This window comes from Agrilus planipennis, unplaced genomic scaffold, assembly GCF_000699045.2.
Source record: "Agrilus planipennis isolate EAB-ADULT unplaced genomic scaffold, Apla_2.0 scaffold128, whole genome shotgun sequence".
Lineage (NCBI taxonomy): Eukaryota > Metazoa > Arthropoda > Insecta > Coleoptera > Buprestidae > Agrilus > Agrilus planipennis.
This window is the reverse complement of record NW_020438862.1, coordinates 368,494-391,653: the sequence shown is the minus strand read 5'-3', so window position 1 is coordinate 391,653 and position 23,160 is coordinate 368,494. Positions and strand designations below refer to the sequence as shown.

General features: G+C 35.1%; 1 protein-coding gene across 3 annotated transcripts in view; it reads left to right on the top strand.

Moving 5' to 3' along the window:
* The window catches only part of LOC108738136 (E3 ubiquitin-protein ligase MIB1), a 235,024-nt gene extending 212,832 nt beyond the window's left edge, over nt 1–22,192 (top strand). Inside the window, exons 7-15 of one of the 3 annotated variants that reach the window (XM_025974201.1) lie at nt 15,084–15,303; nt 15,675–16,184; nt 16,248–16,574; nt 16,639–17,557; nt 19,838–19,972; nt 20,179–20,285; nt 20,462–20,601; nt 21,054–21,195; nt 21,443–22,192. In XM_025974201.1, the coding sequence (XP_025829986.1) occupies nt 15,084–15,303; nt 15,675–16,184; nt 16,248–16,574; nt 16,639–16,779 (1,198 nt within the window). In that variant the 3' untranslated portion in view covers nt 16,780–17,557; nt 19,838–19,972; nt 20,179–20,285; ... (1 more) ...; nt 21,054–21,195; nt 21,443–22,192. Of the gene's footprint in view, nt 1–15,083; nt 15,304–15,674; nt 16,185–16,247; nt 16,575–16,638; nt 17,558–19,495; nt 19,683–19,837; nt 19,973–20,178; nt 20,286–20,461; nt 20,602–21,053; nt 21,196–21,442 lie in introns of those variants that run through there. The other 2 variants (XM_025974204.1, XM_018471390.2) reach the window with 2 other exon arrangements.
* Nucleotides 22,193–23,160: the final 968 nt, after the last annotated feature.

Here is a 23,160-nt window from a genome sequence, read left to right as displayed (position 1 = left end):
ATATACGAGCCCGTGTATTAATTTATCGTATGTGTTCTGCCAAAAGCGTATCTACTAGGAAATCAAATAACAAATGTCTAACTTTCCAAAAATTTTATATGATACGTTCTTATGTACTTAAACCACCCTTGATTCATATTAGCATTAGAATTAGTGAGATCAAATAATTATAGGCTTGGATACTACACTTCCAATAATATCTGCATGCATACAAATGTAGGTACATTGTTGGTCACTGACAACTATAGAAATAGACTCGGAAAAACTAAAAACCTGCCAAGCCGACCGTTGGTTATTTTCGTTGTTTGTGTAAATTCATTCATCTTTCGCTTCTTAATTTCAATGAACCCTGCAAAGGAACAGGTTCCGGTATTGTTTTTCTACATTTTCTAAAATTATCACCTGAAATCGTCATTTAGAAGAACTGGAATGGCGCCTCAATTCGTCTGTTTGGATACAGCCTAAATTTGAAAAGAATGTTATACAATAAGTATATAATTCTAAGAAAATAAGGTGTGTGTGTACTACGTACACTCCATAAAAGTTCTCGTCGCATTCATTTTAACGAAACCACCAGAAGTTATAATGTAATACAAAAAGTTTTTGTCGAATATTTGCCGATCTAACCTGGTACATTAATTACTTTCCCTTGTAAAATGAAATGCGTTAGTAAAAATTAAATTTTTTAGATGTACACACAACCGATTGGTTTGTTTTGATCACATGTCGAATATTGGAGTAGCACATGAATAGCAGGCCGACGTATTTCGGCATAACATGACGGCAACGTTTCGACTGTTTCGTTACATTCATTTGCATAAATCGACATTTTGCCGGTGAACAGCAATTTGCAATTCCTTTGACAATACAAGTCACGTTATGTTTGGTAATCTGTTAATTTTCAACGAGAAACGAAAATTACGGCAACTTCGCGACTGACAGACGAATATATACGCATTTATATGTATGTATGCATGCTCAGACTTACACACACACGCACTTACAAAAAGAGACAATATGGGTCCGCGTGAGATAGGAATTACTGTCGACGAGAAATACAAAATCAAATGTTAATGTGCTGTGTGTATGGGTTAGAAATTAAATTTTCTACCCATGTAAATTGCATTTTAAGTTATCGTAGGCCCAATCGCTCAATATTAAATATAAATGACCCCATAATATGATAAACGTCTCTCACTGTCACTGCCGGTTAATTGTTAAGTGTTGGTAAAATATGTACTTTGGAAAACGGAGATCTCGGAGATCAAATGGAAAGGAAAAATTTTCCTCTATGAAACTAAAATACTGTAAAATTAATGAGAAAATGTCATTACGTCGTCGATATCACTAGTCCCTATGAATCGAATTAAAAAGTAAGCATGTGGAAAAGTTCACGGAATGTAGAAATTACTTATTTATTTGTTGGCTTGTAGAATGTAGTTTTTCAACCCCTTATCATGCTTTTTTAAATCGAACTCTCAAAATCTTTTAAACAAAGCGTAACACCCTTCAAAAGCTTCAATATTAAATATATTATTAGTATTAAAATGAAAATAAATATTATGCCAGTTTTCCCAGTATGATGAAAACTCAGAATGCGTTATCAATGCTTGAGAATGGCCGACTATTATGTTAGGTCGATACAATATTGTCGACAGTTTAATGAAGTGTTTTGACTAAGGACGGGTTTGATGAAACATAATTTTAAATAAATGAAACAAAAAGGGTTGTTTCAACGAACTTTCAATTGAATAAATTATAACAGTTGTTTCGACTAGCATGTACTTTTCTAGAGTACCTTCTTCTATAGGTACCTACAACAAAAAGTGCGGAAAAACAGACGTATGTTTTAACTACTAAGCTGTTATCATGAAGGAAGAATAAGGGTAACGATTTTTCCATCTTTTTTACGAAAGTTCTATTTCTTATTGTCTACAAATAAGTGTTATAAATAAAACCGAAACTTTTTGAACGAACCATATACCTACCTAAGTAGTACATTTTATCTGATTTCTATTTTTTTGTAGAAAAGTATACGTATTTTACGTTATTTTCCCGCCTGCTGGTCGTTACATTCGCGAATGGTCGAGTATATTTCGTGCAATATTAATCAGATTAATCAGGCTCGTTGTTTTACCGATTCATTTGGCTTAATCAAATACCCATTGTCTGCCGACGCGCTTTTGTTTTTATTTTTTTCGACGCTCGCCTATTCGTGCGACGCTTTTGTTAATCTCAATCGTATAAATTTCCGACATACGTAACAGCCAAAGGAAAAAAAGAAACAACATCATGCAGCTCTTCGCCGCATCGCTTGTTACCGTTCCACGCGCACCCCCTTTACATTATTTCTAACAAATAATGGGGTTGTTGGTTCTTCTTCTCGTAACTTTTTTGTTTGTTCTATACTGAGCTTTTCAACGGGTGAAAAGACAAAAAGCTCTCGCCGATACGGATTGGTCGCACCTCGGACATCTCCATAACAATGACCATTTAATTTAAAACGTTTTAAAACTTACGTAATATTATTGCAAATTTACAATTTCATACCCGATGTTTTTGTTCATGTAATCCTTTAAATGTCTGGCATTTTTAATGTGCAAAATATACCTTATGTTTCTAGTGACCTAATTGATTAAATTCTCTTAGAAGTTTCACTGACCGTAGCTTAACGATTACTCATATTAGGATGTATGATAGGCAGGCCTTTAGATGGCGTTTATTAATGCCATTATTCTCTTTCGGTTTTATAAATTACATACATATAAAATATTGCTTGCTGTTAGTGCTGATTATTTAAATTAGGAAACAAGAGACAATTTGCAGTGATTTGTGGTTAAAAATGTTCCAGAAATGTCAAAATATTTATTGCGTAAGTTAATCCTCTTACATATATTTATGCTTGAACTTTTCTACATGATAAAAATCGTCCAATATTTTATATTGTGTCTCATGTCTTGGTTTGATGATCGTAATTACTGTAATTTATTATTGAATTAGTAAATTATATTCATGAAAAGACGGCATGGTCTACAGCAAGGCATGTGTAGTGATAATCGTAAGAAATATTGTTTATTAATTTGGAGTTATTGTTGTAATTAAGATAGACATTTTCATATTGAGATAAATTATAGTAGAAGAGTAACAATTATTATTAGAAACTATTGGTTGCAATTATTTCAATGTGTGATAGCTATTTTCTCTTAATTTTTGTGTGAAAAGTGTGTAGTTTACTAAAGTAGAAGTAATAATAAAAAAAGTTATTTGCGGTCAGCTAATCTGGCGAGCTAATTTTGAAATTTCCAACAGAAAATAATAATCGAAAGTACCTGTACATAAACTTCGTGTGTTTATTCGGGCACGTAACCCATTTGTGCGATTCTCATTTTCAGCGTTCAATTTCATTTTGAACTGGCGTAATTTTTAGGATAACGTTTCTTGAAAGCAAATCGATTTTTGTAAACAGATCGCCACAAATAACCATGTCGGCCGTTATTTCGTAAACGTCTAAAATGTTCTTTAAATAAGTGCGTCTCTGCCTACTGTCGGCCGAAATGAAAATTTCCCAAGATTCATTTTAATATTAGAGACAATAAAAAGTTTTCCCTTTCTGCCATAAGGACTACATGAAAGAAGTCCAATGTGGATGTGTAACATGAAGGACTAGCTAGACGTAGGTATAAGAAGGAGAAACTGGAGTTACGAGGGGATGTAAACTTAGAGCCAATTCCTATTTTTAAATAAAAAGCGTTAGACTTGTTGACAATTTTGTATATACATATCATGTCTAAAACTGTAGTGAACAATAGTCATTTGTTGCCTGGTATAGTTACATGATATCTTCGAACAAGAAGCCCATAATTTTGTTCATTTTGATAAAAATATGTTTATATCACTACATAGTATAAAACAAAGTCGCTTTCCCGCTGTCTGTCCCTATGTATGCTTAAATCTGTAAAACTACGCAACGGATTTTGATGCGGTTTTTTTTTTAAAGATAGAGTGATTCAAGAGGAAGGTTTATATTAATAATACATGCATAATATAGTAGGGAATCACTGATGTCGTAAATAAACACATTTTTTGCGCTTACATTGCAAACGTTGGCTGAACCGAACCCTACGAGATAGATCAAAATAATGCACTACAATATTGTAAATCTTTAAAGAGTCTACAAAAAAGTCCGCGATGGTTTATGTCTATCTCTTAGGGATAACCCACAATAACCATTTTTATCCTTTACTTTTTATGAGAAATAATGACTTGTTTACGAAGCGATTGTAGGCAATACGGCATTAATTCTTATCCAATTCAGTACCTTAAATACATTGTGCATTTAATATACGAGGGTGGATTGATAAGTTTCCGGCCTAACCAAGAGATGACGCCACTAGGCCTACCTTGAGGTGACATTCTATAGTACCATCCTTGGATAGCTTGTAGCTATAGTTTCAGCCCGATCTCCTTGCTAGTGTAGGTTTGACAGCACGCTGAACAAGACGCCTCTGTGGTTTTCGTAAAAATGGAAAAGCAGGAAAATCGTGCTGTCATCAAATACTTTTATTTGAAGGGGTTAACGCCGAAGGAAATTAAAAAAGAGATGGACTCAACACTGGGGACATCCTCCCCGTCATATTCAACCGTTAAGCAGTGGGTTTCCGAGTTTAAAAAGGGTCGTGTGAGCACCTCTGATGGGCCTCGCTCAGGACGCCCCGTTGAGGTCACAACTCCAGATATGATCGAAAAAATTCATCAAATAGTGCTGGGAGACCGCAGATTGAAAGTGCGTGAGATAGCTGAGACCTGTAAGATGTCATATGAACGTGTGCAACATATTTTGCACCAACATTTGCATATGGAAAAGCTCTGTGCAAGATGGGTGCCGCGTTTGCTAACAGTCGACCAAAAATTGATTCGAAAAAACATTTCTACCGCAAATTTGTCATTGTATAAGCGTAATCCAAGCGAATTTTTGCGTCGATTCGTAACCGTTGACGAAACGTGGGTCCACCACTACACTCCTGAAACCAAAGAACAGTCTAAACAGTGGATTGGACCAGGGGAACCAACTCCAAAGAAGGCAAAAACAATTTTTTCGGCGAACAAGGTTATGGCTACTGTTTTTTGGGATGCAAGAGGTATTATATACATTGATTACCTTGCAAAGGGTAATACTATCACTGGTCAATACTACGCAGACTTATTGCAACGTTTGAGCCACGAGGTGAAAATTAAACGACCTCATCTGGCGAAGAAAAAAATCTTGTTTCATCACGATAACGCACCAGCGCACACGTCAATCGTTGCGACGGCTAAAATCAACGATCTAAAGTTTGAATTGATGCCGCACCCTCCTTACTCTCCAGACCTAGCCCCGAGTGACTATTTTCTGTTCCCTAATCTCAAAAAATGGCTTGGCGGTAAGAGATTTGCGGACAATGAAGAAGTAATCGAAGCTGTAAATGGTTATTTTGAGGAGCTTGACGAATCAGTCTATAGAGATGGCATTAATAGACTGGAACACCGCTATGAGAAATGTATCAGCCTTGGAGGAGATTATGTTGAGAAATAAAAAAAAAAAATTTTTAAAAACCTTGTTTTTCTTGGTCAGGCCGGAAACTTATCAATCCACCCTCGTATATTAATAATGTAGTAGATAATGATGATAATTTTAGAGGTTTGTAATGTGATATCGTAAATAAACACATTTTTTGCGCTTACATTGCAAACGCTGGCTGAACCTTACGAGATAGATCAAAATAATGTACTACAATATTGTACATCTTAAAAGGGTCTACAAAAAAGTCCGCGATGGTATATGTCTATCTCTTAGGGATAACCCACAATAACCATTTTTATCCTTTACTTTTTATGAGAAATAATGACTTATTTACGAAGCGATTGTAGGCAATACAGCATTAATTCTTATCCAATTAAGTACCTTAAATACATTGTGCATTTAATATAGATCAATATGGCCCTTTACAGCATGTAATTTAAATGAATATTTTCGAAGATATTACAGATTTAAAATGCAGGGACATAGCGGTTGCGGCGGTACCGGCCGGGAGGCCGGTTTGTATTGTCTAATGACAAAAAAACTGTGAATGTTGTATATAAAGACATTCTGTAGTATATTTAGTATGTTCAGGGGGTATCTTTTGAAGATTTCCCCTTTTCAATAATAATCTAAACAAAACAAAAATATATTTAGTATCAGCATTGCACCCGTGCGAAGCTGGGGCGGACCACTAGTATATTATATTTCATTTGGATAGGATAGATTGGATTTGAGCGCGTTTTTGGTAGCTTCCGATTACGTGTGCATATAAAAACGAAGGAATAAGCGTGCCAATGTTTTGCGTTTGTGCCCTTGTGTGTATGAGTTCGTATTTGAGCGAAACGGGATCTCGGAAGCTATAGAAAAGTGATGATTTCTGGCACTGATGCCTCCCGATCCATATGGAGGCGCGCCAAGAAAGGACCGTCAACATTTAGACGTAAGCTATAAATACGACGGTCGCATCGCGACGTCACTCTCGCGGATGTATCACTTGCTTGATCATCAGTACTAACGCGTCATTCGACGAATTATACAAAAAATTTGTTTTCATCTCGATAAAGAAGGACTGTCGCTGTCAATGCGAATGCTGTACCTATAAAATCGGAAACTTTTATCCTGGTGATCCTGGTCAAGACTATACATCAAATTATTTTAATTTCGATAATCTTTGACACGTATTTAGGATTCAGATAAAAGCTTGTAAGGAATTAATGCGATTTGTTACCTGGAGCTTTCGTTCATGAGATCAGAGGAAAACGTAATACTTTCGGTTGTTGGGGTACGGTAATCTCAAAGTATAAATTTGATTAAATTTATTTTTAACTTCTCTCTTTAATGAACAGTTAAGTAACTTTGATAATACGTTTTATTACCGCTGAAAGTAGCTTAATGACATCTAAAAAATCTGATCCGCATTAACGTTTTTTATGGAGCCTCGAATCTGCCAAGTATTTAAATAAATTTACAAGTAAAGTCGTTTGGTGCTGCTGTTATTGTTGTTATAAAATACATATTTCGATCATGTGCGGTACTTATTTGTCTTTTAAGAGTTTTATGTGTTTTAAATGATCCTTTAGAATAGAAAAATAAAAAAGCCTGAAAACCTGCACAATAGTGTAAGTAAGGCCTGCAATTTTAAACCAGTTCGACTTCATTAAAGGCCCTTATAAAATGAATATTTAGCATTTCGCGTGTGGTAACTCGCATTACATGATTTCATGCAAGCCGAAACTACATCAGTAATGATCGTAAAAAACCTAATAACTGCACTGTTATTATTATCATCGTCGTTCCTTTTGGCACAGCTTTGATTTTATTCCAATGCCATATAAAATTACTTCAACCTGATACAATGTTTCAAATCACCTTTTTTAAAGAACACTAACTAATTTTACAACAATAAATTAACTAGGTGCCTAGATAATTAATTTGAAATTATATTGTTACATATGTACCTGCAGGAATAATATTATCTATTATTTTTGTACATACGCGGAAAACTGCATATTAAGCAGTCTGATACGTATTTGCATACGTAAATGTCAAAGGTCAGGGCTTTAATTCATAAATGGGATTGTGGAAAACCAAATTAAAAATAGTGTCAGCCTTCATGACAACACGTTTTTATCGCTCAATCGGATTATAAACGATATCAGTTTCATATCACGACTAAGCGTAGCTAATCCAAATGCATTTTATTTTGTAGGCCCTTATAATGTAATCAGCATGGCTTGTTGCGAAAAAATTTTCATGAAAATAAATTGTCAATCATATGTGTATCAAATGTAGATAATAGGTGCCTACAATGCTGGACTGTCGGACGAATTCTGCGACCCCCTAGGCCCACAAGTGTTCAAAATTTCGATGTCCACCTTCACAAATAAACAATTATCCTCTTCGTCCCATCTAGCAGAGCTTTTTATATGTGTTCTTAATTGTGGATTAGTTTAGGTTGTCTTTGCAATTTTCTCAAATTTTTCTACCTCATTATTTAGTTAGGTAGTTAATTAATTTCATTGCATTTTGATGAACAGGAAGCAACGGCAGCAACAAAAAAATATTGACAACGTAGAAAGGGCACATCACATTTATTTTTATCTGCTATTGGCATTGTAAAAGTAAAACATTTGGCATCAGCATAACACAGATCCTTACCGTGGTGTGACTGATGTGTATCTATAAAAAAATAGAAGAATGTTCGAATGTTTTTCATTTGAACGATTATTTTCCCGTCAAAACAAACAACAACAACGGCCACTTGTTTTTTTTTTAATTCAATTTCCGCAATTGCACAAAGAAAGGCAGAGAAAGGATTTATTCTTCCGCGTTAATGGCGTTTTTATTACTTGTACTCGTCCTCATAACGTCATCAATCCTAAGACTAGTTGGACACGCACACCTCCACTTTTTCCTATCCTGATGAGTTAATCTTTGCATTTCCCTAAAGCTAGAACATCCCACTTCCTTAACTATTTGCGAACAGTAATCTAATCTAGGTCTACCTCTACCCCTCCTAACTCCTGCAAATCTTTTACTACATGTATTAGTAGATAATTATTATAATGTAATTAATTGTAAATTATAATAACAAGTAAAAATTAATTATAGAGATATGACCATAACTTTGGATTTTAGATATGTCAAGCTGCCCTCACTTGTGTGTGTGTGTGTGTGCGAATTGTAATAAATTTAATAAATTAGCCTCCTCGGAGAAAAAGAACGCTTTTTCGTTTTTCTTTTTTATTATCCTTTAAAAGCGTCGGTCGCTGCGGTACGTGACGGCGTCGGCGATGTCGACGCCGTTGCCGCCGCCTACGTGAATGGCGACGTGCATGGCGCGGACCTGTTATTTGATTTAACGTTAACCGCTTTTCCATTTAAAGTGCCTTTTGTTATCTTGCTGCTCTAAATTAAAGTCGCAGCCTCGAGGTTAATTCTTAATTTAGATAAAGGAGACGGTGTATCAATTAATGAGTAATTCTATTCTTACTCTTCGTCGTCTTCTTCTTCTGCTTCTTCTTATTCAAGTTCTTTTCGTTCCAGAGCCGTTGCGGGCCACGTGGTCTTCTGATGAGATAGGAAATAATTCAAAACCTTCTGTACCCATTTCGTATAATAATAAAATAATCAACCTACACAATCGCGATAACTGTTGAGTCAATTTACAACATAATTTTTTGCTGTTTGCCGAGTTTCGTTCAGATATGTTCAGAATTGCATTTTTTAAATGAACTATTTCTTTGACCCACATACGTACATAGGATCATTACCTGAATTACAAAACATTTCGATGATGTTATTTTTAAAACAACACAAAGATTCTTTTGAAGCTTATTTTAAGATTTTATTCTTGAATCATTGACCTATAAAGTTTATAAAGACTATTCTATAAAATCTTTTTAATATTCGTCGATATATTTTTAGGATTGCGATCCTCAAAGCTAGGAAACTGAAAGTTTATAATCTGTATCTGCATGACCAACAGTTACATTATTTATTTACCACTAGAAGAATTTAGGAATTGACAAATAAAACGAAAACGAATGCGATTAATTACAAAGAAAATTCAACACGATGTCATCTCACTCGAGACTGTGGGTTTATTGTACTTTAATAAAATTATAAGAAGTACATTAGATTAACGAACGCGTTGGTTCGTTTGTGCGTTATTTGGCGGACGGTTGAAACTCAAATGGCGTCCCAACACAAAAATATGTTAACATAACACAGACGTCTAAAAATACCAATGTAAATGCTCACCATCATCAGTGACGCCCGATGACTAGAATTAAATCCGTGAATATTTATAGAAGTTCTAATATTAAAGATTGCGCGCACGAGAGCTTCGAAAAACACTGCACAACAGACACCAGGATGAAGCCCAATTAAAGTCGAACAATTCCCGTTTCAGTACATACGGTATAAAAAACACTGGATGTTTATTATCGTCGTCCCGTTTACCGAATCGTACGGTGGCGAAGAGAAGCAAGCGACGTCTCGACGTTCCGAAGACGGTTGCTTAGGTCGAACTTTTCATCTTTACATTAACTTCTATTACGACAGCGAATATTATTGTATTGAGAGTAGCTATTTGGTACAAATACAATTCAGAAACGTTTCGTACGTTGTATAATGAATGTTCATTTCAGTCACTGATCCAAACCGACAATGAGCCTACGTAAAACAGTAGCACAGTGCTACCATTTTAAATGACCTCAGTTATGGAGTTTTTTACGATTTCCAGCGGCGTCTCAATTGGGGCCGTAATAAAATACTTAATTACTCTGCATAATGCGTGTAACACTTCACAGTCGGGGAAAACAAAAGAACAGTTTCGATTTAAATCCCTTTTTTGTCTTAAACGATCTCGAATTCCTTAATTTACCTACCTCCACCCCTACCCTCCCAACCCCCGGTCTTAAGTCATTCTTTGCTTTAAACACGAAACTTCTAATTTGGGTAGTTTGAGTACCTATTCGTATATTACTTATGATTTAAAACTATAAGTTATTAATTAATCTTTAATTTAAATTTAACTTATCTAAAAAAGTTATCTAGTACAAATGTTCAGGAAAATACGAAAATACTTAAGCGTTTTGCCGTATCATACGTTCGTTAAGATTTTCTATTTCCATTTTAAAATCACGTTTAGCTGATGCTAGAGGTAGTTTTTCGTCGACGTTTTTGTTCGCAGCGAATCCCATTTAAAGTAAAATTAGATGATTTATATACATAAAGCTCAAAAGTTTCTCCATTAACTTGGACAAAAATTACGATGCAATTCAAACTTTTTATTAGCAGCACTAGCCGTGATATTTCCACTGCATTATATTTGATGTTCTGTTACAGCTAGGGAAAAATTACTCGCACAGCCAACTCATTATTACCTAGGAGGGATGGCTGAAAATTAAAACATGTTATTTAACGCTCAACTTTTTATTAAAATAATATTGTTCCACATTTACGGATACATATTCATCATTTCTTGTTGTGTGCTGATAGTGGGCTTACCATAAATGTCTTATTGTAGTGTATAAGTAACATTGTCACAAAGGCATTAGTTAGTTGAAGACGCACCTCCGCATATCCTTTTTATCCTGATCTTACGATTACACTTCCTCCGCCTCTCTGTACTCCTGTCTCTGCTTCTAATGTGTCTCTAACTGCCCCCTACTATGTCATTTCCGTATCTATTAATTTTCATAGCGTCCTCTCTTATCCTTATTTTCTCAATACTTCTCCCTTTCTAATCTTTTCTATCGACAGTATTTTTATCACCCGTTATCCTTTTTAATTAATTAATCCATCGCCATTCCAAAACTAATGTTAAAAATAACTCAGTCCTGCCCTATTGTTTGTTTTATGCTATACCTCTTGAAAATGCCATAAAATTAAGAAGTTACTAGAATAAATCCTAACAACATTTGCCCTCTGTATAAATATAATTTCATCTGCATGGTATATTATAACGCCGCCCTTCACAAATCTTGATTATTTAATAGGTAGCTCTTTTAATTTGTCGTTAACGGTATTGGTCGTGTAATTTTAATAAAATATGAATAATTGCTCAAGTGGTAGTGACTAGCGTGTTTAAAGTGTGATAAATATATTTTTCGAAAACCATTTACATTATGGGTAAATAACAACATTAAATGCGGTAATTTAGGTGACGTTTACATAAAAATTATCTCAAAACTACAGCTTCCCAATGCCATTATTCGTCCGGGACTTTTCTGTTTTTGAAATTCCAACGGTAATAAATTCATTCGTAACAAATGCATATTAGATTATCGGGTGCGTATAAATGCAATATTCGCATTCGATAATCACATTTCATTAAGCCTTTTCCCAATTCTGTTTTTATCCCCCAGACTACATGGGTGCACGCTACACATATGTATACGCGTGTAGCGAGTGAAGAACTTAGGGGTATTCTATTACATGCAATAATAATTGAAATTTCTGTAAATAATAAAGTAATATAAATCCAATGAATGCAATTTAAAGCTTCAGGGGGGTGTTACTTTTTGTTTAATAGATTTTGAGGATTCAGTTAGTTTAGGACAGTTATTAGAGAAACAGATGATATTTTGAAATAGACATGGTTGAAAATATATATTCCATACGTTCACCAAATTACGCATTTTCGCTCGTGAAACAACATAAATGCCCACAATGGCATATGTGCACAATTTGCCTTACCTGTATAATGAAAATGTTTCCGCCTGTGCCAAATTGGGTTTATGTGCCATGTGCACGTATGATTCTTAATGAAAATTAAACACCTTGACCTAGTTAAAAAGCTACATATTACTTTCCGGTAAAATAACCTTGCGTGTATCTGTGAAAAGCTATCAAAATTGCATCTAGGCACTGGACGGGAAATTTGATTCAATTTTCACACTCTCGCTGATGCTGTAAAAATGAAATTAAAAGACTATAACTGAAAGCTTTTTTCCTGTATTCTTTTTCGTTCGTTTTTTTTGACCTTTCAGAAAATAATTATGGGTAATTACTGTACAGAAATGATTTACATAAGTGGAAATTAAATGCTTAATAACAGAAAATTCTGTTTGTGGTGAAACACTTTGGGTTTGACCTCTTTTTCTAAGTTTATATTTTTGGTTTAACTCTATAGCCTACATGACTAATTTATAGCTGGCATTGATGTTCTATCTCATTTTATGGCGATTCGTATTAAAAAGGAAATTACGTAATCATGAATGTATATGTAATACCTACATTAATTTTCACAAGGCACAATTTTTTTTCACTTTCTTTACTTAAAAATTTGATTTTTGTTTTATTACAATTTAAGTGATAAGCAATTAATGCTGTCCTAATTCTGGTGTGAAAACCGTCATCAGTTAGAGTTGCTTCTTAACGTTTTGTCAGCAGCGAGCTTCTTCAGAGGTCCTAGACCCTAATCGGAACAGTATTAGTTCATCTACTAACCGCAAATGCCTTTACCAAATTAATAAGGAATTATTTTTATGAGAATTCGTAGAAACCTGAACACCATTGGTATTGTTTGGAGTGTAATTTAATGTATATTTAGTGTATAGTAAATATTGCCCTCCTTTTAAATGAGAAGGTTAAATAAAAGAAGAAAAGAAAAAATTTTTCGTGGTAACGGTTGTTCGAAAGGACTCTCCTACCGACACTTAAGAAAAGTTTAATGTGTGTGCCGAAGCACTTATTCCGTTTGTCCTTTACATCCTTTGCATTACTTTCCATCCAATTCAGCTTGTTAAGTGCACCTGAAAAATTCAGGACTTTAAACTTCTCAAACATTCCTCAGTTAGACAGAGCGTGAAATTCAACCGAATTCCGCTTAAACGAGAAACATTTACCAGAGGTTAAAATATTCATTGAAAGGTTTCGTCGCGTTTAAATCGCGTAACAACCAACCACCAGGATTAAGTTACCCAACTAACCAATCGCAAAATAATTTCGAGCAAAGGGTATGTATTCCGGATGCTGGATTGGCCTTTCCAACAGGAACCGGACGTTATCAAAGTATTAAGACAATTGGAAACTGTAGAGCTTTTGTTGAATACACTAAATAGATCCAACCCTAAACAGTGAACATTCGAAGGTATTTTCGATAAGGGTCCCAAAAGTCGTATTTTGGTGTTGGGGTTTGACCTATTTAGTATCAATCTTCGTAATATTTTGATAAAACTCAGTTGAAAATAATTCGAAGTGGTCTGTATTCTGTCGAAACTGCCAGACGCGGATCGCGATTTCGATCTTTTTGGATCTCATCAGCGCGTCGCAGGCAGCTCCGACAGAACACAGACCAACTACAGGTTGACTACGCCGGGATTCGTTTTCAGCAAATAGATATCCAAACAAGTGGACCTTGTTGGAGCATACGTAATCTTAAAACGTAGCATCGTGCTACAGATGGCGTTTACTGCGCCATTTGTTGTATTTTCTAAAAAGCTCAGTTTGTTTTGAAAGAACAACAACAGTAGACTGGATTACTGTTTACCAATATTTGGAGTCCTTCGTCCAAATAGAGGTGCGTGTCCTACCAGTCTGTGAGTCGAAGGCATTATAATGATGGGATGTTTATAACATAATATGCGAATACAAATAACGTGGACGCACTTTCGTGATTCTATGTAGCACAATAATTTTATTTAATCTGTTTTTGACTGCTACTTTTTTTAATTTATAATTTATAATCGACGCCTATGGTATCTGGGGGTCGAGGCCAGGGCTAGCGTTTGTATGTATGTATAACAAACGCTCTGACGAACTCTATGACATCTCGCACGTTAATTCTTATTACACATATTCATGGCATACACACACGCGTTTACACAGACAGACCTAAACATGTATGTGTGTGCGTGTATGAATACGTGATGCATATCAAATGCCTAAAACAAAACGTCTGTTTGTGCACATGTATGTGGGTTGAAGTTTGTTGGTGTAGATGCCCGCGAACACAACTTCTTCGGATTGTCTGTCTCGCAAAAGTCTACTTATTGGCTTTATTAACGATAATGAAAACAAAATGTGCCGTTTCGCCCGTATGTTTGCGATCTTTTTCAAAGAAATTGTATTACATCGAAATGACATGCTTTATACATAGGTCAATCAGGAAGATCCACTACAATGAGACTTAATGGGTACCTATATACAATAAATAAATATATAAAAAGCTAACATCTATCTCTTAGTATTGTTCAAGTTATATATATTCAATTAAATTACTAGACAGTATACCAATAAGTAAAATGTTAACTTATATGAAACCTCAGATATCAAAATATTGGAAAAAAATGCCAGCCTGGATAGCAACCAAGAAATTACACTTTTTTGTTAATTTTCTTGGAAAATATATTGAACGTAGAATACCTGTGAAACGTATTAACCCTCATATTTTCTTTTATTAGTAATTTATAAATTAGCAGAAAGAAAAACAAAGTGAAAGAATATCATTAAGTTACAGTAAATATAAACAGTTGGATTGCTTCAAACTGAGTGAAGATTCTTCTTGTTTCAGTGCAATGAAAATTTTACTTGCAAAACTACCTCGACCATGGATTGTCGACGAAAAGAAAGACGACGGATATACCGCCCTTCACCTTGCAGCTCTCAATAATCACGTCGAAGTAGCTGAACAGCTAGTTCTCAATGGAAAAGTCAACATGGATTTGCAAAACGTCAACCTGCAGACGGCCCTGCATCTTGCTGTCGAGAGACAACATACCCAAATAGTGAGGGTGAGTGAATCATAACGATTTTCTGCGTCTCTAAAAATTTGACTTAAAATTTGTAAAAATACGGCATAACTATTATTAAGGGTCTCATAAAGGTCTTTTGATTCAAACTTTTACTTTCGTACATTATTTTTTAAAATTGTAGTGACGAAAACAGTGTCGTCAAATTTTTCATATAATTTTTTATAGTAGACAATAAGGTATTCTTCGGAAAATTTAGGAGTATTCTTTTGATACAATTTCAAAAACAGACAGGTATATTCAAAAAAATATTATTTAAAGAAAAACTAGATTCGCATGTTTATAAAAATTCAACCTTCGCTGTTTATCGATCTCGTAAAACGTTCGATCTTATTGCTTCGAAATTTCCTTAGTTACTAGTGAGAGAGGGTGCAAACTTGAACATAGCCGACAAAGACGGTGACACCCCTCTTCACGAAGCCCTACGTCACCACACACTATCTCAGCTTCGTCAGTTACAAGACGTCCAGGACGTCGGTAAACTCCTGATGGGTTTGGGAACTCAAGGATCCGATAAAAAATCGTCGGCAAGCATCGCCTGCTTCCTAGCGGGTAACGGGGCCGATTTGACCATAAAGAATAAAAAGGGTCAAACTCCGTTAGACTTGTGCCCCGATCCGAACCTTTGCAAAACGCTGACCAAATGTCACAAAGAGAAAAAGAGCGAAGAAATGGAATTGCACCCCCATTCCAACCAAAACGTCAACACGAATACGTCCACAGTTGATGAATGCTTGGTATGTTCGGACGTCAAAAGGGACATACTGTTCCAACCCTGCGGGCACGTTTGTTGCTGTTCCAGTTGTGCCCCTAGGGTCAAGAAATGCCTCATATGCAGAGAATCGATTACCAATAGAATAAAGGTAGTTATCGTTAATAAGATTTTCCTGACTTCAACATTCATTTCGTATTTATTTGGTCTGCAGATCGAGGAATGTCTGATATGTTCTGATAAAAAGGCGTCGGTTTTGTTCAAACCCTGCGGCCATATGTGCGCCTGCGATAGCTGTTGTCAGCTAATGAAGAAATGCGTGCTGTGTAGGGCCCAGATCGAGCTCATGGTCCCGATGACCGTTTGCTCAGGAGGTCTGGGAACCATATCGGAGGTCAAGGCGGATCCGGAAGTCGAACCGGCTCCGTCGACTAGCGAACCACAACTGATACAACCCCCGCCCTTGATGAACAACGCGCCCAAAGTCACTAACAATGATATACAAAAGCTTCAGCAGCAATTGCAAGATATCAAGGAACAGGTAAAGATATTTTATCGGCTTGTGTTGTAGGTCAAAAATTAGGGTCGTCCGTTTTTTTTTTCAGACGATGTGTCCCGTGTGCCTGGATCGTCTAAAGAACATGATTTTTTTGTGCGGTCACGGACTTTGTCAAATGTGCGGAGATCAAATGGCCGAATGCCCCATATGTCGAAAAGCGGTCGAAAAAAGAATTTTACTTTATTAATCGTTCTACTATTTATAGGTCAAACAAAAGTATTTATATTGTTTTTAATGTTTAAATTTACCGCGAATGAGTGCGCAAAAACTGATGTATTTTATTTTAACAAATACTCACTTAGTTTGTAATTATCACATGGTGAAACTTTCTGGAACCGTGTGGGAAAACTTTTTTATTTATAAATATCTAAATATTCGCAACTTCACGTCGTGATTTTCGAGTAGTTTCAAACTTCGAACCGTCGAAAAAATTGTTAATTAGTTTTTGTTCTCATTGACTTTGTTACGTACACCTGTACATTTTTCTAACGTCAAAGGATTTTCCGTACACCTCTCGTACTCGTACATGGCAAATTCCGTCCGACATTGACAGTACAATTCCCCTGTTATTGTGTTAATGTGTGGCTATCGAGTTGTTAATTTGATAAGGCTTGAAACAAAAAACGGTCCGAATCATCGAGGGATAAAAAAAAATGTGAAAGACAAAACAAACGTTGTAGTGTTGTACAGCTCGTCGATGTATTCGCTTCGCTACGAAAAACGTTTTGTTGTTTGGCGCAACTATCCTGATTTTAGTTGTTGTTTTTACTAAAATTACCGAAATTTAATATGTTGGACTATTACACAATTAAAGACTTTCGAAAATGGTGTCTTCTCTCTGTAATTAAACCGAACAAATGCGTTGAATTCATCTGGAAATTGCAAGAAGACGATGCTGGATCAACCTGAACTGGAAAACAGAGGAAATTGAAGCCATGGAGGGATAGAATTTATTATAATTTGATGTAAGTACTTTTTATTTTGTTATTTTTCTCTTTTTATTAACATTAACCTTCCACTAACTGTCGTATGAAATTTGTGTGTAATTAAGGCACTTGTCATAATTGGAGCCCTGAATATTAATATTTAGTGGTTTTTGAACGCAATTTTCGATTTTCCATTTAATTAAAAAGGGAAAAATTTGTTTCAGTTACTTTTGAATTTTGTAGCTCAATAACGGGCCAATGTAGATACGTAAATGTACGATACATATTTTAATAGGGAATTAAATCCTCTGCTAAAAGGTCTCTAATAACTTTTTTATAACTCAACTCCTTCAAAAGTTATTCATAGTTAAAGTTTAAATCGCGTAAATTTTCTTTTTTTTTTTTTTTCGATGTTATTACCGTTACTTATCACAAAATGTTGTTTTTTACAATACATTTCAATCGTTGAAAATGAATAAACATAAATGATATAATTTCATACCGGTTGAGATGCTTTAATAAAAAAGCCCGCAGCATTTTGTAATAATTGTCTAATAGTGTCAATTAGTTTTTCGAAGGCTTATAAACTTTAACCACAAATAACTTCTGAAAGGGTTGAGCTATAAAAAAATTATAAAAGATCCTTTTTGTATAACATTAAATTCCCTATAAATCCATTGCTCCGAAATAATAACTAAAACTATTTGAATGGAAAATATATTTAATTATGGGTCACATCGTTTTCATTGGTTTTCAAACGTACTTATACGTTTTTATATTTTTTATATTAAAAAAGTTTTAAAAAAATAATCATGGCAATCGTGACAGTAGCGTCATTAATGATGTTTAGAGTCGTTTAATTGCGTAATTGACCAACAAACCGGAATTATTATCGTCAATTAATTCTTCGTGCATTATAATTTGCTATTATTAATTAGGCAGTAAAATCTGACCGGCATACAGATGGTGTCTAGTTGTATTTCGATTCAGAAAATTTGATTTGTATTATGCGAATTTCATTGCAAGTGTAATGACCTGTTAATTAAACAAATGAATAATAAAACACATGAATGTATAAATTATATGTTTATTAGAACAGTAACGGTACGGAGCTAAAAATCAGCCTCGATTATTATTATTAAAAATAACATCATTCCTTGAATACAATTTAAAATAAATATAAAATAAAATTTTAATTAACGAAAATCGACAATAAATTATTAATGATGAGAGGAAAAAGCCCATGTAAATTTTCGACCTGTAAATCAATTATTTTTAGAAGCGTAGTGGATGAAAAATGAGTAAAAATATGTGTAGTATTTTGTGGCGGTCATATCCCTTGAATGCAGTTCATATAAAAATAAAATAAAATTTAATTGATGAAGAATTAATAAAAATTATTAACAGAACAGGACGCACATAAATTATCAACTTGGAATATATTTATTTTGCACACCCTAAGGGTTAAAAATATATAAAAGTGTATGTTGGATTTTGTGGTGGTATCATTTTAACATATTTTGCACTCCTCATACTTCTCAAAATAATTGTTTTATTGGTTGAAAATTAACATGCGCTTTTTTCTGTTAGTAATTTTTATTTCTTTTTTCGTCAATTAAGAATTTATTTGATATTGTTATTTGTTCTCACCACCACAAAATCCAACATAGATTTACATATTTTATAGGCCTTACAATGTTCAAACAAAATGTTTTACACGTCGAAAATTACGTGCGCTTTTTTCTGTTAATGATTTTTACTCTTTTCTTTATCAATTAAAAGTTTATGTTATATTTATTTTAAATTACACCCAAGGGCTGTTTCCACCACAATCCTCCATACATTCTAACATACTTTTCACCCCCTACGCAACTCAAAATAATTGTTGTACAGGTCGGAAGATTATGTGCGCATTTTTGTGTTAGAAATTTGGACTCGTTTTCCGTTAACTAAAATTTTGTTTCATCTTTATTTCAGACTATACCCAAAAACTGTTATCATCAATTAAATGAGGGAAAAAATGAGAATCAATAATGTTTTATTTTATATGCTAGGTGGATGGCATCAATTTTATATTTTAAATTCTGCTCAATGATAGAGTATCTATTAGTGTCTTTTTATCTATGTCATGTGTATCTATGGTCATATCTGTGTCATGTTTGTCTTTTGTCTATATTCACAGCAATTGATAGATTGTCTATGATTTATAGTAAATAATAACGTCATTTGCATTTTTTCTTTGGGTGTGTTTTTATTTTATTTCACAACTTGTTTAATTAATAACGTAGCTAATTCGTTTTTTCTTTTTATCTTTTGCAGACTGACCGATAAATAAAAGCGTATTGATGTTTTTGATACTACTAAATATCGAGAAATGGATGATGTGGTGTGATATACAGTTCTTCCTGCACTTCTTTTGCACTTCCTTCTTCACTTGAAAACATCATTATTAAGGTAAGAATGTATGTTATAATTAAAATATTGAATTAAAATTTAAAGATAGACAGTAGTTACTAGTGTTTAATCAATCTAAGTGGTTCCATTGGTATATTTATAATAAAAACATCTGCTTAACATCACTGTTTGATATTCTGTTATCACATTCTTTACTATAGGGATTAACATTTAAAATATGTGTAATGTAACACTTTATTTTACAGGAACATTATCAAAACTTGAGACTGTGCAGTTGGGCATTGATTGTAATGGCATTTCACTCCAGATATTCCAATGCCTTTTCATTCACAAAAAAACAAAAACAAGAGGAGTAAGTAGCATTTTCAATTACTAGTATTTGTATAGGTTTCTGAAAAAGAAAATAATTTCTCCTTCATTAATTCTCCAACACTTTCACTTATCATTAGTATCACACATGCTAATTTTTTGTCTATTGATTTATTAGTATAATTAATGTTAATTTGTTTTCTTTTACCTTTTTTACAGTTTGAGGGATGATTGTTTTGCTTATTGCTTACTAACATCAGGACTTTCTTGTATGTCTGAAGAGTTCTTCCAGCCAACATAGGAATCTGTCTACATATTCACGATTATGGAGACAATCTGATGAAGCCAACAAAGGAAAAGTAAGATTTATTCACCATTTTCTCTTTTATCTACCTTATTAATTAGATCTTCTTTACATATTTTCATTCATGTGATTTACTTTATGACTTCTTCAAAAACCTAATTACTTTTTGTTAGCTATCTTTTTATGTTTGTCTTTACTTATAAATCTTTTCTTTTTATGCTTTTATTTTACTATGGGGGTTGAATTAACATTTAAAATATGTGTAATGTAACACTGTATTTCATAGGAACATCCTGAAAACTTGAGTATGCCAGTTGGCCATTGATTTTAATGGCTGTTTCATTTAACTCCAGATGTTCCAATTCCATTTCATTCATGAAAAAAAATTTCTCCCTTATTAATTCTCCAACACTTTCATTTATCATTAGTATCACACATGCTACTTTTATGTCTATTGATTTATTAGTATTATTAATGTTAATTTGTTTTCTTTTACTTTTTTTACAGTTTGAGGGATGATTGTTTTGCTTATTGCTTACTAACATCAGGACTTTCTTGTATGTCTGAAGAGTTATTCCAGCCAACATAGGAATCTGTCTACATATTCACGATTGTGGAGACAACCTTTGACAAAGCCAACAAAGGAAAAGTAAGGTTTATTTATCATTTTCTCTTTTTATTTACCTTATTAGTACTTCTTTACATATTTTATTTCTTCTGATTTACTTTGACTTTTTCGACAACCTAATTACTCTTTGCTAGTTATCTTTTTTGTGCTTGTCTTTACTTATAAATCTTTTCTTTACTTATTAATATTTTCTTTTTATTTACATTAACTTAATTTCTTTTATTTTTATTAAATCTTTTATTTACTAAGATAAGGACTTTTTTTACAGGTCACAGGTATTCCAACACCTATTTACAACTCAGAACATCCAGGAGAGCCAGAGCTACCACACAGAGCATGGTGGACGTGGAACTATCCCACCGGAGATTTGGAGTCACGACACCAAGAACCAAGACGAACCAGAACCACAGTCACACCAAGGCTACCCAGGGTCAGTAATGGATATCGGACCAACCCAATGGATCAATCAGGACATCAAGATCACCAGGACAACGTTGGACATCGAGGGACCGGACGTGGAGACTCCGGGGTCCGAAGTCTACCGCGTCCGAATACTCCGGGGTTGGAAGACATCGGGATTTCCGCGATCCTCAGTCAGGTACGAGGGCTTCAAACTTTGAAGACTTCGAAGTTTGAAGAACCCCGGGTGCGAAGACCTCGAAATTGGTAAGTCTGTGGGTTCGACGACTTCGAAATAAGAAGTCATACAGGAGAGTCTCCGGTGTTTGAAAATTCCGGAGTAGGAAAACGCCAAAACTATTTTGGCGTTTTTCGACTTCGAAATATTCGAACTTCGAAAACTTTCAAGTGTGTGACCTTCTTATTTCGAACCTTTGAACTTCACAGTCTTTCTAATTTCGAAATCTTTATAACTCGGGGTCTTTAAACTTCGAAGTCTTCAAAATTCGAAACCCTTGTACCTGACTGAGGATGGTGACCGATGTTCCAACCCCGGGAGTCTTCGAACGCGGAAGGCTTCGAACCCCGGAGCGACGGGGGAAGGGGAGGGCCGCGAAAAGGGTGGGGTCGCGAGGGGCGCGGGAAGGGGAGGGCCGGGAAACGAAGGGGGGCGGTCGCGAAGGGGGAAGAAACCAGAGGGGGGGTGTATTGTAATTTTTTTTTAATAATAAAACAATGTAAAGTTATTTTTTTATTTTTGAATGGTGCATCCCTACATCTGCCCGGGGGGACGAGCGTGTGTCCCCCCCTGTTCGCCCGGGGGGACGAGACGAGTGTCCCCCCTGTCCGCCCGGGGGGACGAGTGTCCCCCTTTACGCGTGGGGACCATTTTTAGCAGGAGTGAATGCCCTCCCATGTAGTAACAGCCACCATCCAATGACCAGGAACTGTCTTCCAAGAAGTAAGAAGTTCCTTACAACTTCTTGGATCACCATTCAGAGGCTTAACTTATACCTGTGCAAACAGGAATCACTTTCAAATTGCTTAAAGATGATCCTATCGGCAGAAGATGCGGTACAAGTACCGAATCTCCCGCGGACAGGATCACCTTCAAGCAACTTGAAGGTGTTCCTATTCGCAGAGGGATAAGTCTTACCTATGAGTGGTGATCCTCGATGTTGGAAGGGACCTCTTACCATTGGAAGACGGTTCCAGCCATTGGTAGATGGCCCTTACCGTTGGGAGGGATTCGCACCCGTTAAAAACGGACCCCCCGAAGGTGATCCCACGATGGATGGTGTCCCTGATGTCCTGGAGCCGTCCTGATGTAGACTTGACGTCCCTGATGTCCTGGAGCCGTCCTGATGTAGACTTGACGCCCCTGATGTCCTGGAGCCGTCCTGATGTAGACTTGACGTCCCTGCTACCTGTAAAAAAGTCCTATTGTTAGTAAAAGAAATAAAACAAATGTAAACAGAAAAGTGTTATTAATAAAATAAAAGTGTTATTAAGGTATAAGAAAGAAAGATAAAAAATTTAAAGAACAAATATCCTACCTTGAAGATAATCAGGTAAAGATATTTTATC